The following is a 19925-nucleotide window of genomic DNA, read 5'->3' as shown; positions in this document are numbered from 1 at the left end:
AAAAGCAAAATACAGAAGGAAAGCGAGAGAAAGAGAAAGAAAAAGGAGTTGGCAGAGTTGACGGATTATGGCGGCGGTGACGAGCTCAGAAAATGGAAGGAGAGAGAGAGAAAGAGAAAGAGGATGAGTTAGTGGTGGTGGTGGCAGTGGTGGGAAAAAGATGAGAACATTGAGAGAAAAAGAGGAGAGGGGAGGGAGAGGAGGAGATGATAGTGGTAGTAGTGGAGAGAAGGGTAGTTTAGGAGTTTTATTTAATTTTTTAGGGTTTGGATAATTTTGCTTGTAAAAACCATTTTTTATGGGTACAAATGATAATTTCTGTTTTCTATGGGTAGATATGTCAGCATTTTCAACTTTTATGGGTAGAAATGGTAGTTTACTCATTTGATAAAAAAAAGTAATAAAACAAGTAGTTCTAAAAAATTTTGCAATACTTAGAAGTCCTAAAGGAATAGAAAGTATCAAATGATTTTTTAGACATATATTTAAATACGTAACGACATAAAAAAAAATATCATTTTTACATTAATTGCGTAAATGGTCATTTAAACTCATTTTGTAATGGACTTGTATCATATTCCCAAAAAATTGTAACAGTGGACCTTATATGCCCGATTGAAAACTTTTAGTAGAATGAAATTGATAAATCGTGTTTAGCATTGTAATTTTTCTTGGACCTATAAATTTATTATTTCAATTCTTAAAGAATTTATTTGGTATTTTTTTTCAAAATAAGGTATAACTGTATAAGTCTACTTCAAAATTTGTTAAAGACCTATTTTTTCTATTATTTAAAAAAAAATTATTTTCTTCTGATAATATTAAAATTAAAGCACCAAAAAAATCTGAACTCTCTTCTTATATAAGCCAAAGTAAGTTTACTTGATGGACTCAATGATATGAAACAAATTAAAGAGAGAAGATTAAGTAGTATAACTATAGAATGCAAGTTAGCAAACTAAAATATTAGAGACAAAGATGTCAAAACCTTGAGTGTGACAAAGAGAGAGTTAAGTTTGCGGAGGATAACCAAGCTCAGAGGTTTGTAGATGCAGCAGTTACATTCAATAGCACCATTTTAGAAGCTAAGTGTGGAAAAATGGCATGAATGTGTCAGACTTCCTGCATGTGCTTTGAACTTTGAAAGGGTCTGCAGAAGCCGCCACAATCAATAGTTTTCTTGTCTTCCCCTAAACGAACGGCAATGCAACATCACACTCTCGTGAGTATGATTTATCATCACTGTTGAAATTAGGAATAATACATACATGTCACTTATGCAACTGCGTTACTTAAAGAAAGATAAAGATAACGAGAAAATGAAGCATAAAGGGCGTCAATGCAAGTTATTAACAAAGTCAAATAGTAGTGACAAAAATATACTATCAAGGAACTTCACTATCAAGTAGTAACAAGAGACAAGATAGTTCAGTTTGTGGAAGGTATGTAATGAAGCAGAGAAGTTACTCTGTATAAAAAAGTTAGAAAAAAAAAAAAAAAAAAAAAACAAAGTACACAGAAATCAATATATATTCGGTTGAAGTTGCAAATACTTATTTTGCTTAACCAGTGGTGTCGAGTTTTAGACTATAAAAAAAGCCAGTGCTAGAAAAACCATGCCCCTATGTATGGTATCTCAAATGCTCGAATAAAATTGCCTCTAAAAAAAGGATACTCAAAGTTAGTATGAAAAAAATCTTAGGATAGTTAAAATCACATGATTGGCCATATTATGCAAATTATGCTAAACCAGTATGTGGTTTCAAAAGTCCGCAGAACCAGCCATGACAAGGATCACTATCTTTCTTTTCTTCCACGAAATGAGCAGCAATATCACACTCGGAATAATACAAATGCATGTGATGTTACTTGCTGCATGTCTGCTACACAGTATCACCATCACTGCTTCACTATAAAAACCGATTAGAGTGTCCCAAACATTCCATCCATTGAAACCTACTGCTATACGATCACAATAATGGGGTTCTTATGTTCTCTTACTTTCTCCATACAGTTTCTTCTTCTCTTCTCATCTTCCCTCTTCACAAACTGTTTTACTTTGAATGATTTAACTAGTACTCATCATCATGAGTGCCATCAACATGAAAGCAATGCCTTGCTCAGCTTTAAACAAAGCTTCATCATAAGTAAGTCTGCTTCTTACAATCCTTCCAGTTATCCTAAAACTCTTTCTTGGAGTCCTTCCACAGATTGCTGCTCCTGGGATGGCATTGAATGTGATGAGCTCACAGGTCATGTCATTTCCATTGATCTTAGTAGCAGCCTGCTCTATGGTTCCATGGATCCCAATAGCACCCTTTTCTCACTTGTGCATCTTCAAAGTCTTGATCTTTCGGACAATGACTTCAATCACTCGCAAATTCCAGCCAAGATAGGTGACTTGTCACAACTGAGCTATTTGAATCTTTCTCAAGTGGGTGAAACCACATTGTCAGGTGAAGTCCCAACTCAAATTTCCCATTTGTCCAACTTGTTGTCCCTTGATCTTCGCAGCTATATTTTGCCACCGCTTGATAATCTAATGATCAACCATTTACAACTCAAGGTATCCACTCTGCGAAGCTTAATTCAGAACTCAACAAGACTTGAACAACTTCGCCTTAATTATGTCAGCATTTCATCATCTTTACCTAACACTCTCACAAACCTTACATCTCTGCAAAAACTCTCTTTTCGAAACTGTGAACTATATGGTGAGTTTCCGGTTGGAATATTCTATTTCCCAAACTTAACTTCTTTGAATTTAGTGCAAAACCAAAATCTGCAGGGTACATTACCTGCATCCATTGGAAACCTGACCAATTTGGCTTACTTGGCTCTTGAAGATAATAGCTTTCATGGTGAAATCCCGCAGTCTCTTTTTAGACTCGAAAATCTTGAACATTTGTCTCTGTCGTATAATTTCTTTGAAGGCAGCTTAGCACTTGACATGTTTTTGAAGCTAAAGATGCTTAATGGTCTTCACTTGTCTGGCAACAAATTGTCTTTGTTCTCACAAAATAGGTATGTCAATCTGACAATCCTTCCTCCAATTCAGCGGTTAGAATTGAGTGGGTGCAATTTAGCTGGGGAAGTTCCAACTTGGATAATGAATCTAACCACTCTAAGTCACTTGGATCTTTCTCGAAATAATCTTCAAGGTGAAATTCCATATTTCTTCTTCAGGTTAGAAAATCTTACAGTTCTCGAACTAGCTAATAATATATTGGAAGGACAGATCGAGCTTGATATGCTTTCAAAACTCAAAAAGCTGACTGTACTTGGTTTTGGGGGAGGTAATAAATTGTTTTTTCTTGAAGGGAAGAACACTTCGAATGTAACCATTCCTTCTCAAATTCAATATTTAGAATTAAGTTCATGCAATTTGGTTCATTTTCCCAATTTTATACAACACTTGCAAGAGTTGACTGATCTTTCCATATCATACAATAGCATAAAGACAATACCCAGTTGGATATGGAATAAAACAACTCTTCAGAGGTTGGAGATTTTCAACAATCTATTGATAGCAGAAATATCCCCCTTGATATGCAATCTGCAATCCTTGGTGCATCTTGATTTATCTTCCAACAATTTAGTTGGCATGATTCCATCATGTTTGGGAAGTTTTAGCCAATCTCTTCGCTTTTTGAGGCTTGCAGGAAACAAATTGATTGGCAATATTCCTCAAACTTATTCTAAAAGAAATGCCCTTCAGTTCATTGATTTCAGCTCTAACAATTTGTATGGTCAATTACCAAGATCATTAGTCAACTGTAGAATGCTAGAGCTTCTTGATGTGAGCCATAACCATTTGAATGATTCATTTCCTTTCTGGTTACAATCTCTTCCTAAACTGAAGGTTATTTCTTTACGTAACAATAAATTTCATGGAGCTATTAAGTGCCCATCAAATTGTACATTTTTGAAACTTCAAATCATTGATCTTTCTCAGAATGATTTTTCTGGAAATTTGTCATCAGAAATAATCAAGAATTTCAGATCGATGACACTTTCCAACACAAGTGATCCAGCACATTTCAAAGACGACGTTTATTATTTGCAACATTCTTTGATTGATATTGAGTTGCTTTCATTTTCAATGTCCAACAAAGGAGTTGTCATGGATTATCTTGGGGTTCAATACCTTCATCACATGGTAGCCGTTGATCTTTCATGTAACAAAATTTATGGTGAGATTCCAGATACCATGGGAAGTTTGAATGGTCTTGTTGTGCTCAACTTGTCCAATAACATGTTTACTGGCAGCATCCCATCTTCCTTCGGAAAGCTTTCAAATCTTGAAGTGCTGGACCTTTCTCTCAATAACTTGTCAGGGAATATTCCTCAACAACTCACAGGGCTAACCTTCTTGGATTTCTTCAATGTGTCTTTCAACAATCTCTCAGGTCCAATACCAGAAAGTGGGCAACTTTCCACATTTGATGATAATTCATTTAAGGGAAACAATGATTTGTGCGGGATTCAATTGGTGAAGAAATGCAAAGATCATTCGATGCCTCCACTACCAACACCTGAGGGTAATCAAGACTTTGAATCAGGATCTTTCTTTAAATCTAATTGGATGGTAATTCTAATTGGATATGGGGGTGGCCTTCTTGCTGGGTTAGCACTGGGAAATGCTTTTGCTGTAGATGTTTATAGGTTGCTGAAAAGGATCTTTTAAATCACAAGTCTAGATTTTGTTATTTTCATCTGTGTAATGTTAGATCATTTTTATTTGTGTGTTTTCATTTGAAGTTATTGTGTTCATCTCATGTAAGAGTGGGCCATGTGTAATTCCAAATAAAGTAGATAAAGTAAAAGTATATAGTGTGTTATATATTTATATGTCTATTTTTCTTTTTCTTTTTCTGTTTGTACTTTGTATACTCAATCTTTTGATTATGCCCATGCAAGATAGGATAACTGTAAAAAGTAAAGCAAAGCAATTTTTTCAAAAAAAAAAAAATCATTAATTTGAATCTAATTATAAGTAGGATCAATTGAGCAAACAATAATAACAAAAATGATATTTTCTTAGAAAAACTAAATTACAGCCAGCATTATATTATAGAGAAAGAAAAAAAAAAGCTAATATAGAAATACAGAAAACTAACCAATTTTTTTATGGAAAAATATACTAACAAAAATATAGAAAGAAGAAGAACTGAAGAAGCAATGATGATCAATGATGATCAATCACTCTCTTCTTCATAGTAAGAGCACTGATCTTTATTTTTCTCATGAGAATCGAATGGAGAGCAAGAAATGAAATTACAAAAACCCCCCATAAATAAGGACAATAATCTCTATCAAAGCAAGCACAGAACAACCTGTCAAGTTTACAGAACCATAGTCTCAGACACATGAAAAATAGAGAGCGGTTACTAATAAGTATGGGAAGTTACCATATTGTGTAGAGAAGTAACTGCAACGAAGCAAAGGTCTACATAGTATACATAACATGTTTTTTGGGTTATTTAACTGAAGTTATGTAACATGGAAAAGGAACTTGCTGAGTTTTTTTGTGCTTCTGATTGTAAAGGAAGTTTGGATCAGATGATTCTTAACTTTTAAGAAAGCACAATTAACAATGTTTAATCTGTTTTATATATGTTAATGGTTCAAATATAACAACAAAATAGGATCTTGTTAACGGTGAATTACTGTATATTCATATACTTTTGTGAACGATGATTTTTCTTTAATTTTAGCAATTATCTTTAATATCTGTTGTAGATTTTAAAGCTATTGAGATATGGAAACATAGAACAAAATCCATATGTCCATCATATTTTACATTATTGTCAATATAACTTAAGTAATCACTTAATCACAGTTGGTTACAGCATTAATTCTTCTGCTCTCAATTGCTGCTATGTCATAGGCTCGAGCAGCTTCCACTTGTGTGCATGCATTAGTTAACAAAATATTTAGAGGTTGGTTGAATTTGGTTTTAACAAAATTGCAGATGTGTTTCTTCTGTACTTCTCAGAATTTTAAAATTTTAGTTTCAGACCTGAAATTATTTAGGAAGTAATTTTATTTTGTAGTCAACTAGCATTGTTTAGTGGTCCATTAGCATGACAAATGGCGTTGACTAATAATGTGACATGCTCCATTATATGCACAAAATTTTTTAATGGTACCGAAGGCAGCACTTCAATTAGTTTAGAGAAATTGATCAATAATTCAACTAGAAGTGGACCTATAAGGAGGGATGTGTATGATTGATCATTACTATTGTCAATTGGAATTTAGCATCACCAATTTAGAAAAATCTTAGAGTCGTAAAGTGAAATGAATGATCACATTATTCCAATTAATCAAAACCAGAAAGCACTATCAGTATTTTTCTTCTCTTGCCCAAGATGCACGCAAAAATTATCAAAACACCATCCTAGTTGGTGCTTAAGTTCTAATTTAAATTTCATAAGCAAATTTCATTTAATTTAATTTCAATTAAGCTAAGTATTACATTGCTAGAGATACACTTTCGAATAAAATAGGAGTTGAAGTTAAGCATTAGACTATAATGATGCAGTAAAAAACATCAAAGTAAAAGCATTTTTTCCTAAGAGAAACATCAAAGTAAAAAACATTTGCTAAGAGAGTTTCTTTTTAAAATGATGCAGTATATTGGTTGATTCTTTTCTGCTTTTTTCCTTCATTTGTTCTTTGGTGCAAGCTAGAAAAAATGGTATTCATAGTAAAAGCATCTCTTGGTTTGTATGCTTCAAGCACACCTCCCTTTCCCTCTCTCTTTACACTGATTTATTGTGCTGTTTTCATGGTCATGTACTGTGTTCTTAAGATACATGATAATTGGTCTTTGCTAAGCTTTATTCAGTTCTTTACGACTCAATAACTGCTTAATTCATTTTTATTTTCTATATTTTACATAATAATTTTGAAAATGACATGAAGGGCCATATTTTTTCTTGCTCAAAATGCACGCCAATATTTCTAGCTGCTTTTCATAATCCAGAACTGTTGCAAGTAGCGTAAGAAGCACTACACAAGTGTCAAATAATTTTTGAGAAAATTGTGTAATGGACTTGTATCAAAACCCTACAGAATGGTAATGGTGGACTTTATATGTCCCTCACAAAATGATAAATCGTGTTAAAGACAAATGTTTTCTATTATTCTAAGAAAAAGTTATTTTATTTCCCTTAGATAATATTAAAATTAAAGCATCAATGCAAAGATATCTGAACTCTCTTCCTATATAAGCCACAGTAAGTTTACTTAGAGTCAATGATATGAAACAAATTAAAGAGAAAAAATTAAGTCTATCGATAGAATTTCTCTGCATATGCTTTGAACTTTGAAAGGGTCTGCGGAAAGGCACTTATGAGTATGCCTTATCATCACTATTGTCTATTGGAATTTAGCATCACCATCACTGCTTCACTATAAAAACCCATTAGAGTGTCCCAAACATTCCATCCATTGAAACCTACTGCTATACGATCACAATAATGGGGTTCTTATGTTCTCTTACTTTCTCCATACAGTTTCTTCTTCTCTTCTCATCTTCCCTCTTCACAAACTGTTTTACTTTGAATGATTCAACTACAACTCATCATCATGAGTGCCATCAACATGAAAACAATGCCTTGCTCAGCTTTAAAAAAACCTTCATCATAAGTAAGTCTGCTTCTTACAATCCTTTCAGTTATCCTAAAACTCTTTCTTGGATTCCAACCACAGATTGCTGCTCCTGGGATGGCATTGAATGCAATGAGCTCACAGGTCATGTGATCGGCATTGATCTTGGAAGCAGCCAACTCTATGGTTTCATGGATCCCAATAGCACCCTTTTCTCACTTGTGCACCTTCAAAGCCTTGATCTTTCTGACAATGACTTTAATCACTCTCAAATTCCTGCCAAGATAGGTGAGCTTTCACAACTAAGATATCTGAATCTTTCTCATGGCAATGAAAACACATTCTCTGGTGAAGTTCCACCTCAAGTTTCACAATTATCCAACTTGTTGTCCCTTGATCTTCGCAGCTATACTCTTCAGCCGCTTCCATATAATCTAATCAACCATTTGCAACTCAAGGCATCCACTCTTACAAGCTTAACCCAAAACTCGACTAGACTTGAACACCTTCGTCTGAATTTTGTGACCATTTCATCATCTTTACCTCATACTCTCACAAACCTTACGTCTTTGCAAATGCTTTCTTTTCGCCGATGTGAACTATATGGTGAGTTTCCAGTCGGAATATTCCATCTCCCAAACATAACAATCTTGAATTTTGGGGAAAACCAAAATCTGCAGGGTACATTACCTGCATCCATTGGAAACCTGACCAATTTAGCTCAATTGGTTCTTGGAGATAATAGCTTTCATGGTGAAATCCCTCGGTCTCTTTTTCGACTTAAGAATCTTAAATTTTTGTCGCTGTCGTTTAATTTTTTTGAAGGCGAACTAGCACTTGACATGATTTTGAAGTTAAAGATGCTTAATAATCTTGACTTGTCTGTCAACAAATTGTCCTTGTTCTCACAAAACAGGGATGTCAATGTGACAACCCTTCCTCCAATTCAATGGTTAGGATTGAGTGAGTGCAATTTAGCTGGGGAAGTTCCAACTTGGATGATGAATCTAACCTCTTTATATCACTTGGATCTTTCTCAAAATAAACTTCAAGGTGAAATTCCATATTTCCTCTTCATGTTGGAGAATCTTACAGGTCTTGATCTAGCTGGTAATGTGTTGGAAGGACAGATCGAGCTTGAAATGCTTTCAAAGCTCAAAAAGCTTACTACACTTAGTTTAGGCGGAGGCAACAAGTTGTCTTTTCTTGAGGGGAAGAACACTTTCAACGTAACATTTCCTTCTCAAATTCAAACTTTGACTTTAGGTTCATGCAACTTAGTTCATTTTCCCAATTTTATACAACACTTGCAAGAGTTGACTTATCTTTTCATATCAGACAACAGCATAAAGACAATACCGAGTTGGTTATGGAACAAAACAACTCTTCAGAGTTTGGATATTTCCAACAACCTATTGATGGGAGAAATATTCCCCTCCATATGCAACCTGCAGTCACTTGTGGTACTTGATTTATCTTCCAACAATTTAGTTGGCATGATTCCATCATGTTTGGGAAGCTTTAGCCAATCCCTTCAACTTTTGAATGTCTCAGGAAACAAATTGACAGGCAATATTCCTCAAATTTATGTGAAAAGAAATGTCCTTCGGTTTATCGATTTTAGTTCTAACAAGTTGTACGGTCAATTACCAAGAGCACTTGTCAATTGCAGAATGCTAGAGTTTCTTGATGTGAGACATAACCATTTCAATGACTCATTTCCTTTCTGGTTGGGATCTCTTCCTAAGTTAAAGGTTGTTTCTTTACGTGATAATCAATTTCACGGAGCTATCATGTGTCCATTGAAATACACATTTCCCCATCTTCGAATCATTGATCTTTCTCAAAATGGTTTCTCAATGAAATTAACATCAGAAATAATCATGTGCTTCAAATCGATGATCATATCCAACAAAAGACTTATGGATTTCAAGGACGAGATTTTCATTGGGGATGAGGTTGTAGATCTTGATTCGTTTTTATTTTCAATGTCCAACAAAGGAGTTGTCATGGATTATCTTGGGGGTCAATACCTTCGTCACATGGTAGCCATTGATCTTTCATGTAACAAAATTTATGGTGAGATTCCAGATACCATGGGAAGTTTGAATGGTCTTGTGGTGCTCAACTTGTCCAATAACATGTTTACTGGCAGCATCCCATCTTCCTTCGGAAAGCTTTCAAGTCTTGAAGTGTTGGACCTTTCTCTCAATAGCCTGTCAGGAAATATTCCTCAACAACTCACAGGGCTAAACTTCTTGGATTTCTTCAATGTGTCTTTCAACAATCTCTCAGGTCCAATCCCAGAAAATGGGCAACTTTCAACATTTGATGATAATTCATTTAAGGGAAACAAAGATTTGTGCGGGATTCGGTTGTTGAAGAAATGTGAAGATCATCCTAAGCTTCCATTGCAAAAACCTGATGGCGATCAAGATTCTGAGTCAGGATCTTTCTTTGAATTGTATTGGATGGTAATTCTAATTGGATATGGGGGTGGCCTTGTTGCTGGGTTAGCACTGGGAAATGCTTTCGCCATAGATGTTTTTAGGTTGCTGAAAAAGATCTTTTAAGTCAAAAGTCTATATGTTGGTCTTTTCATGTGTGTAATCTTAGATTATTTCTATTTTTGTGTTTGTATTTGAAGTTATTGTGTTTCTCTTATGTAAGAGTCAGCTATGTGTAAATCCAAATAAATGTAGACATGATAAAAATATAAATAAAGTGTGTTATATATTTATTTTGATTTTTCTATTTTTGAAATAAGAAAAGCCATACTTTGTGTTCTTTGCATACAATAATCCATTCCCCTTACATACTTTCTCTTATGCTTATGCTTATTCATGACAGCATGTTTTGTAAAATGTAAAAAGAAGCAAGTCTTTCTTTCAAAAAAACAAGTATTCATTGATATGAAAAATATTATAAGTAGATCAATTGGACCAACAGTAATAACAAAAATGAGATTTCCAAACAAAACTAAAATTACAACCATCCATAGTCTAAATCTTTTCATTTGAAAAAGTTACTAACAAAAACAGGAAATTTCTTTTTTCTCTTCTATTTCAAGATGAAAAGTCAACAACACCATAGAAGGAAGGAGAAGTAATGATGATCAATCTCTCTCTTTTTCATAGTAAGAGCACTAATTTTTGTCATAGGAATTGAAGCAGAATAAGAAATGAAATTACAAGAACACCCCATAGGGACAATAATCTCTATTATCATAGGGAGCACAGAACAACCCATTAAGAGAACAAAACCATAGTCTTGAAAAAAAGAGAGCAATTACCATTGAGTATGAAAGGTTAACATATCCATCTATACATTATTCATAAACATGATTTTAAGAATGCCCAATTAACCACAGTTAAGGTGTGTTGAAGTAATTAATTAGTATATTGATTTCCTACAGTTAACCCGTTCTATATTAATTTCCTACAGTTAACCAGTTCTATATATTAGAATTGTTCCTAGTCCTAGTCCTTTGATGGATTCTTGCTTGTATTGCTTGCTGGTGGTCCATCCCGTGCTTCTTCCCGGAAGGACTCTTAGATCATCGAGGATGATTTCAAATTTCTTAAGGAACTATTTTGGGCAAATGGGGATGGCTTGCCTTCTGAATTAATAGATAAGTTTTCAATTACTGTGAGATCTATCCTTCCCCTTTTCAGAACTGACACAGAGACCATTATAGAGCGGTTTAGACGAGTAACCCTGGAGACATATAAATCCTCTGCAAGGTCTAGGCTTCCATTACCTCCAACTTCTGGCCAGTGGTATCCATCTGAACCAAACACGTTATTACGTGTTCTATGCTATAGAAACGATGAAATAGCCTCTAAGTTTCTTAAAAAGACATATGATCTACCTAAGAAACTCTAAACAACAGTGAGAAACAGTAAATGGGATGGAAAATTGGGATGTCGGTGGGGACTATGCATTCTGCTTAACAACCCGGTTATTCTTGTATTTATTACAACATTGCCCAGCTAATATACGTGCATTATTCTTCAGGATGCGACTCTCTTGTAGCCAAAAGCTTATTGCTACTAGCATATTCTTAGAGTATGAAGTGAGGCAGCTCAAATGGTAGCTAAAATGGCTGGCTTACATCAGAAGGTAGTTGAATATATTCTTTCTGATTCATTTATTATTTTAAGATATATTTTACGGTGCTTCTTTGTTCTTTCTACGTTTATTTTTTTTTGGTCTGTCTCTCTCGCTCTTCACTCTTTCTCTCTATATAATATTATATGAAAGTGATGTTCTTGTTCTCTCCTTATTCTTTTGTTAAATTTCTCTAAAGTGGGTTGCCCCATTTCTACTGATGCATTGTATAGCTTATTGGCTGATTAAAAATAGCTTAATTGTTCTTAGTTGGGATCTATGGAAATCATTACTCCTTGCATTGTATATTAGAATTGTTCCTAGTCCTAGTCCTAGAAATTGATTTTACAACTTCTAAAAATTTTTGTTGGAAGTCCATGAATTAAAATATATAGAAGGCCAGATTTTTGTATTTTCAACTTTTGAATTGAGAACTGATTTACTAGTTTCATTTCATGGCAAATTAGTTAATTCATATGGTCCCTTTAAGCTGCTGGAAGCACCCCACAACTGGTGGCAAGAAGCACGAGCACCTAAAATTGCTTCTGTGCAGATTGAATGGAGTGTCAGGGGTGGCTCGTTAAGGAATGTTGATTCTGCTCGTGTTTCAATCCCCAGCACCTTAAAGTATGATGATTCAAAGAAATGGTTGGTACTCTTAGCCTTCTGTAATATTGGGTGCTTGGGTAGAACAATCCAAGATATAGTTTTCTTCAATTATCAATCTAAACAACCTGGTTTTGAATACTTTGGTTCCTGGTTTTTTACTAGATTGGCTTGTTCTTTATATTAATGCTGCAGTTATGTTTACGGCACAGAGCTAAACAAGTGTGCTCATTGGCCTTTTCTTTCCACAAAACTTGTTTGTTTGGTTTTTTATTTCTGAGAGTTAATAAATTATATATTGAAATATTTTCATATTGTACTGATCATGGTTAGTTCTTATGCATTCAATTGACATAATTTTCATTATAATGTTGAGTAATGAGTTTTTTGTGCCATAACAAAGTGAATAACTTTTACTATTGACATTTTTTCAAGTACTTTTTCTGACATGCAGTACTTTGAAATATTAGACAAGAAGTGTAGCCCTTTTCCAATTGCATTAAGAGATATAAAGCAACACGACATTACTCAAAGCATATGCGGGATACTGGTTGATTGGCTTGTAGAGATTTGCATAATGTAATTTTTCTCATATAATACAATGTTATGAATTATAGCTGATAAATTTAGTACGGTTAGACAATACACTGAGGATTATAGTTGATTTATCAATACACTTTGTTTATATTTTGAATTATATTGACTTGCTTGTTTATAGTACTTTTCTTTTAGTTTGATAATACGATGAATTTGTTTATTTTTTTAAAATACTATAAATATTCGAATACAAATTAGATAAAAATTTATATTTATTAAATGTATATTTATTTTGTATGAAAACAGGTTTATTTTGTAATGAAAAAATCTAAAAAAAATCTATTTTACCTTACTGACAGATTTACAGACGGATTTTCTGTCTGTATTCAGAGTTTGGAGTGGTTTTCCAAGGCTCCAATTACCGACAGAAAATCTGTCGAAAAATCTGTTGCTAATTACCGACGGATTCTGACGGAAAATCCATCGAAAAATCTGTCTGTAATTACAGACAAAAATTCGTCAGAAAATCCGTTGAAAAGTTCGATGTTTCAGGGAATGGATGAGAGAATTTACTATCGGTAACTGGTAAAAATTCGTCGGTAATTTTCCGACGAAAAAATCCGTTGGTAAATAATTTTCGATGAGGCTTTTACAGAGGGACAAAATCCGTCGGTAACCAAAAATTCGTCTGTAATAAAGACTAAATCTGTCTGTAAATCGTTCTGTATTAAACAATTTTCTAGTTGTGGTTAAAGTGACTGTTATAGTTACCGTTGTAATATCTGATTACATATAAAAATTAAAAATATGTATTTAGATGTACATATATTTATATTGTTCTTTATTATTTGTGACCGTTAAAGTGGACGTTGTAATTACCGTTGTAATATCTGATTATATAATATATAATTATGTTATTTTTAATTATATTTAAAAACCCATCTAATTACATTTAAAACTAATATTACAATTGATTACATTTAAAATAGATTAGTTATTCTAATTTTAGTGGAAGCTTAAAAGAATTTATATGTTTATTTTTTATTTCTTATAACATTTGATTATTTTAGTGGCATCTTAAGAATAAATTAATTTTTTTTGTACATTGAATTTTGTTAGCCGTAACGTTTTATAATTTTAATGAGAACTTAAGATAAAATTTATATTAATTTTAGTGGGGCCTTTATTAGGTATAATGTTTCATAATTTGAATGGGACCTTAAGGTGGAATTGACATTGGTTTTATTCTTTGTAACGTTTGATAAATTTAATTGGACGTTAAGGTGTAAAAAATAAATAATGAGAGTATGAGACATATGAGAAAAAAAGAGTAAAAAGTTAATAATGGATCTAAAACCATTTAAGCTGAAGTGCCATCATGTTAAAAACTTAGGAGGCAAGAATGAATTTGAAAGCTATTTTTAATTTTTCTTTAATATATTACTAATATATGGATAGATAGATTGAATGGTCATTTTAATTGGATATGGGTGGCCTTGTTTCTGGATTAGCACTGGAAAATGCTTTTCCAGGAGATGTTTTTAGGTTTTGAAAAAGATCTTTTAACTCACAAGTTTAGATTTTGGTCTTTTCATTTATGTGCTTACATTTGAAGTGATTGCATTTGTCTTATGCAAGTTGGTAACATGCAAATAAAAGATAAATATGGTATGCTGCTTTCTCTATCATTAAAATAAGAAAATCATATATTGAGTTCTTTGTATTATTATTGTATACTTGTTTTTCTTTAATTTTTGTTTGATTATACGCATTAGTATACAAGTCATATTCGAGTGCTCCACTTTAAGTCTTGAGACCTGAGACTTTTGCTCAGGTTTCAAGTTTTATGGTATTGGTCATGTTAATTTCATAGAATAATTTAGTAGTTAAGTATCATTGATGATTTTCTGCTTTGTTCATTCATAGTAGAAGCATCCCTTGATGAGTTTCTACGTTTGAAGCACACTTTTCTTTTCTCAGTACTCTATGTGCTTATACAAAACAGGACAAGTACTTTTAATCAAAGAAGCAATTTTTATTCGTTTGATTGGAAAGCATGTTTGGGTGATTTATCCTAAGAAAACACAACTCATGCATATTTGTGTTACGAGCTACTTTTATAGTTGATAGTCTTTTATATTATGCATTAGGTATGGTAGTTACTTTTCCTCTCATAAATACTTGAAAAAACTTTCCGATTTTAAAACACATCAGTTGGCAAAAAGGACCATATAAATGAAAGGAATTTTTTTTAAAAAAAAAGAAGAAAAATAAGTAAATAAACCTCAAACCAACCCATATCTAAAATAATTTTTTTACAATAATATATATCATAATATGTTGCTGATAAAAAAGAAGAGAATTGAAAGTAATAAAACAAATAGTTTAAAAAATTTTTGGAATAGAGTTGAAGGTCTTTAAGAAATAAAAAGTATCAAATAAGTTCCTGAGGAAATTTGTAAAAGACTTGCACCAAATCCCTTGAGAATTGTAAAGGTGGATTTTATATGTCTCTCACAAATAATTATCGTGTTTAGCATAGTAATTTTTTTCCAAATCTATAAATCCGATATTTCAATTCTTTAAGAACTTATTTGATATTTTTTTCAAAAATTTATAAATCTACCGTAAAATTTCTCAGACATATTTCTCATATTATTCTAAAAAGATGTTATTTCCCTTTGATAATATTAAAATTAAAGCACCAAAAAAATCTGAACTCTCTTCTTATATAAGCCAAAGTAAGTTTACTTGATGGAGTAAATGATATGAAACAAATTAAAGAGAGAAGATTAAGTATAACTATAGAATGCAAGTTAGCAAACTAAAATATTAGAGACAAAGATGTCAAAACCTTGAGTGTGACAAAGAGAGAGTTAAGTTTGTGGAGGATAACCAAGCACAGAGGTTTGTAGATGCAGCAGTTACATTCAATAGCACCATTTTAGAAGCTAAGTATGGAAAAATTACATGAATATCTCAGACTTCCTGCATGTGCTTTGAACTTTGAAAGGGTCTGCAGAAGCCGCCACAATCAATAGCTTTCTTAGAACACTCTCATGAGTATGATTTATCATCACTATTGGAATTAGGAATAATACATCCATGTCACTTATGCAACTGTTATTACTTAGAACACCTAAAACAAGGAAGTTTGTGGTGATAATGAAAGATAAAAGATAACGAGAAAATTAAGCATGAAAGACGTCAATGCAAGTTGTTAACAAAGTCAAATAGTAATGACAAAAATATACTATCAAAGAACTTCACTATGAAGTAGCAACAAGAGACCAAGATAGTTCAGTTTGTGGAAGGTATGTAATGAAGCAGAGAGGCTACTCTGCATAACAAAGTCAGAAACAAAACTAAGTACACAGAAATCAATATATGTACATGGTTGAAGTTAATAATACATATTTTCCTTAACCAGTGTTATATACAAAGAGCTGGGGCTAGAAGAACCATGCCCCTATGTATGGGATCTCAAATGCCCGAATAAAATTGCCTCTAATAAAGGGATACTCAAAGTAAGTATGAAAAAATCTTGGGAAAATTAAAATGACATGATTGGCCATATTATGCAAATTATTCTAAACCAAGAAGCACGGATGTGTAGGCCAGTATGTGATTTGAAAAGTCTGCTGAAGCAGCCATAATAACACTCGGAATAATACAAATGCATGTAACGTTACTTGCTTCATGTCTATTAGATAGTATCACCATCACTGCTTCACTATAAAAACCGATTAGAGTGTTCCAAACATTTCATCCATTGAAATCTACTTCTATACAAATGACACTAATGGGGTTGTTGTGTTCTCTTGCTTTGTCCACACAGTTTCTTCTTCTCTTCTCATCCTCCCTATTCACAAACTGTTTATCTTTGAATGATTCAACTACTACTCATCATCATGAGTGCCATCAGCATGAAAGCAATGCCTTGCTGAGCTTTAAACAAAGCTTCATCATAAGTAAGTATGCTTCCTATAATCCTTTCAGTTATCCTAAAACTCTTTCTTGGATTCCAACCACAGATTGCTGCTTGTGGGATGGCATTGAATGCGATGAGCTCACAGGTCATGTCATTTCCATTGATCTTAGTAGCAGCCAGCTCTATGGTTCCATGGATGCCAATAGCACCCTTTTCTCACTTGTGCATCTTCAAAGCCTTGATCTTTCTGACAATGACTTCAATCACTCGCAAATTCCAGCAAGGATAGGTCACTTGTCACAACTGAGGCATTTGAATCTTTCTCAAGTGGGTGAAACCACATTGTCAGGTGAAGTCCCAACTCAAATTTCCCATTTGTCCAACTTGTTGTCCCTTGATCTTCGCATCTATATTGAACAGCTTGATAATCCATTTATCAACCGTTTACAACTCAAGGAATCCACTCTGCGAAGCTTAATTCAAAACTCAACAAGACTTGAACAACTTTGCCTTGATTTTGTCACCATTTCATCATCTTTACCACACACGCTCACAAACCTTACATCTCTGCAAAAACTCTCTTTTAGCCAATGTGAACTATATGGTGAGTTTCCTATCGGAATATTCTCTCTTGCAAACTTAACATCTTTGAATTTTGCGGAAAACCAAAATCTGCAGGGCACATTACCTGCATCCATTGGAAACCTGACAAATTTGGCTTACTTGAATCTTGAAGATAATAGCTTTCATGGTGAAATCCCTCGCTCTCTTTTTGGACTAGAGAATCTTGTAACTTTACATCTAGCTTCTAATTTGTTCGACGGCCGCCTAACACTTGACATGTTTTTGAAGCTAAAGATGCTTAATGTTCTTGAATTGTCTTTCAACAAATTGTCCTTGTTCTCACAAAATAGGGATGTCAATGTGACGATCCTTCCTCCAATTCAAACGTTAGGATTGGGTTGGTGCAATTTAGCTGGGGAAGTTCCAACTTGGATAATGAATCTAACCACTTTAAGTTTCTTGGATCTTTCTCGAAATAATCTTCAAGGTGAAATTCCATATTTCTTCTTCAGGTTAGAACATCTTACAGTTCTCGATCTATCTGGTAATTTGTTGGAAGGCCAGATCGAGCTTGACATGCTTTCAAAGCTCCAAAAGCTTACTATTCTTGGTTTAGGCGGAGGCAACAAATTGTATTTTCTTGAAGGGAAGAACACTTCCAACATAACATTTCCTTCTCAAATTCAATCTTTGATTTTAAGTTCATGCAACTTTGTTCATTTTCCCAATTTTATACAACACTTGCAAGAGTTGACTGATCTTTTCATATCAGACAACAGCATAAAGACAATACCGAGTTGGTTATGGAACAAAACAACTCTTCAGACTTTGGAACTTTCCAACAACCTATTGATGGGAGAAATATCCCCCTTTATTTGCAACCTGCAGTCACTTGTGTATCTTGATTTATCTTCCAACAATTTAGTTGGCATGATTCCATCATGTTTAGGAAGCTTTAGTCAATCTCTTCAATATTTGTCGCTCGCAGGAAACAAACTGACTGGCAATATTCCTCAAACTTATGTGAAAGGAAATGCCCTTCAGTTGATTGATTTTAGTTCTAACAAGTTGTATGGTCAATTACCAAGAGCACTTGTCAATTGCAGAATGCTAGAGGTTCTTGCTGTGAGCCATAACCATTTCAATGACTCATTTCCTTTCTGGTTAGGATCTCTTCCTAAGTTGAAGGTTGTTTCTTTACGTGATAATGAATTTCACGGAGCTATAATGTGTCCATTGAAATACACATTTCCCCAGCTTCGAATCATGGATCTTTCTCAAAATGGTTTCTCAATGAAATTAACATCAGAAATAATCATGTGTTTCAAATCCATGATCATATCCAACAAAAGACAACTGGAGTTCAAGGACGAGATTAATTACAGTGGGAATCTGTTTCTAGATATTGATTTGTCTTCATTTTCAATGTCCAATAAAGGAGTTGTCATGGATTATCTTGGGGGTCAATACCTTCATCATATGGTAGCCATTGATCTTTCAAGTAACAAAATTTATGGTGAGATTCCGGATATCATGGGAAGTTTGAATAGGCTTGTTGTGCTCAATTTGTCCAATAACATGTTTACTGGCAGTATCCCATCTTCCTTCGGAAAGCTTTCAAATCTTGAAGTGTTGGACCTTTCTCTCAATAGCCTGTCAGGAAATATTCCTCAACAACTCACAGGGCTAACCTTCTTGGATTTCTTCAATGTGTCTTTCAACAATCTCTCAGGTCCAATCCCAGAAAATGGGCAATTTTTAACATTTGATGATAATTCATTTGAGGGAAACAAGGATTTGTGCGGGATTCGTTTGTTGAAGAAATGTGAAGACCATCCTAAGCTTCCATTGCAAAAACCTGATGGCGATCAAGATTCTGAGTCGGGATCTTTCTTTGAATTGTATTGGATGGTAATTCTAATTGGATATGGGGGTGGCCTTGTTGCTGGGTTAGCACTCGGAAATGCTTTCGCCATAGATGTTTTTAGGTTGCTGGAAAAGATCTTTTAAGTCACAAATGTTGGTTTTTTTATGTGTGTAATCTTAGATTATTTTCATTTGTGTTTGTATTTAAAGTTACTGTGTTTCTCTTATGTAAGAGTCAGCTATATGTAAAGCCAAATAAAAGTAGACAAGATAAAAATATAAATATAGAGTGTTATATATTTATTTTGATTTTTCTATTTTTGAAATAAGAAAAGCCATACTTTGTGTTCTTTGCATACAATAATCCGTTCCCTTTGCATACTTTCTCTCATGCTTATGCTTATTCAAGACAGTTAAGGTGTGTTGAAGTAATTAGTATATTGATTTGTAGAATTCTGGTGCTTTGATTGTAAAAGAAGTTTGGATCAGATGATTTTAAGAATGCCCAATTAACCACAGTTAAGGTGTGTTGAAGTAATTAGTATATTGATTTCCTACAGTTAACCCGTTCTATATATGTTGATGGCTCACATATATAACAACAAATAGGATCTTGTTAACTCTGAATTATTGCATCTTCATATACCTTGTCAATAATGCTTTTTAATTTCTTTTAGTAGTTATCATTAACATC

General features: G+C 33.6%; 3 protein-coding genes and 1 long non-coding RNA gene across 7 annotated transcripts; all 4 read left to right on the top strand.

Annotated features, from left to right (window-relative positions):
• The first annotated feature begins 1513 nt into the window (after window positions 1-1513).
• Window positions 1514-4845, top strand: LOC112744450 (receptor like protein 27-like). Of its 3 annotated transcripts, XM_072215503.1 has the most exons (3): window positions 1514-2456; window positions 2567-4193; window positions 4270-4845. In XM_072215503.1, exons 2-3 carry the CDS (start codon window positions 2951-2953, stop codon window positions 4365-4367), a joined length of 1341 nt encoding a protein of 446 aa, XP_072071604.1. In that variant the 5' UTR covers window positions 1514-2456; window positions 2567-2950; the 3' UTR covers window positions 4368-4845. The 3 variants fall into 3 exon arrangements, with proteins under 3 accessions (XP_072071604.1, XP_072071603.1, XP_072071605.1); XM_072215502.1 differs by having other exon boundaries at window positions 2567-4845; XM_072215504.1 differs by having other exon boundaries at window positions 1910-2456; window positions 3984-4845.
• Window positions 4846-7281: 2436 nt separating this feature from the next.
• Window positions 7282-10363, top strand: LOC112744449 (receptor-like protein 6). The gene has a single exon (XM_025794078.3). The coding sequence runs from the start codon at window positions 7488-7490 to the stop codon at window positions 10188-10190; it is 2703 nt and encodes a 900-aa protein (XP_025649863.1). The 5' UTR covers window positions 7282-7487; the 3' UTR covers window positions 10191-10363.
• A 1257-nt stretch (window positions 10364-11620) lies between these two features.
• Window positions 11621-12639, top strand: LOC112744448 (uncharacterized). The gene is made up of 2 exons (XR_011871898.1): window positions 11621-11739; window positions 12195-12639. It is a non-coding gene; the product is annotated as an uncharacterized lncRNA (long non-coding RNA).
• A 3582-nt stretch (window positions 12640-16221) lies between these two features.
• Window positions 16222-19592, top strand: LOC112743308 (receptor-like protein 54). Of its 2 annotated transcripts, XM_072215153.1 has the most exons (2): window positions 16577-16841; window positions 16975-19592. In XM_072215153.1, exon 2 carries the CDS (start codon window positions 16994-16996, stop codon window positions 19373-19375), a length of 2382 nt encoding a protein of 793 aa, XP_072071254.1. In that variant the 5' UTR covers window positions 16577-16841; window positions 16975-16993; the 3' UTR covers window positions 19376-19592. The 2 variants fall into 2 exon arrangements, with proteins under 2 accessions (XP_025648308.2, XP_072071254.1); XM_025792523.3 differs by having other exon boundaries at window positions 16222-19592.
• The last annotated feature ends 333 nt before the right edge of the window (window positions 19593-19925 follow it).

This window comes from Arachis hypogaea, chromosome 14 (assembly GCF_003086295.3).
Source record: "Arachis hypogaea cultivar Tifrunner chromosome 14, arahy.Tifrunner.gnm2.J5K5, whole genome shotgun sequence".
NCBI lineage: Eukaryota > Viridiplantae > Streptophyta > Magnoliopsida > Fabales > Fabaceae > Arachis > Arachis hypogaea.
Note: the sequence above shows the minus strand (reverse complement) of the source record. Positions and strands in the feature narration are given on the sequence as shown.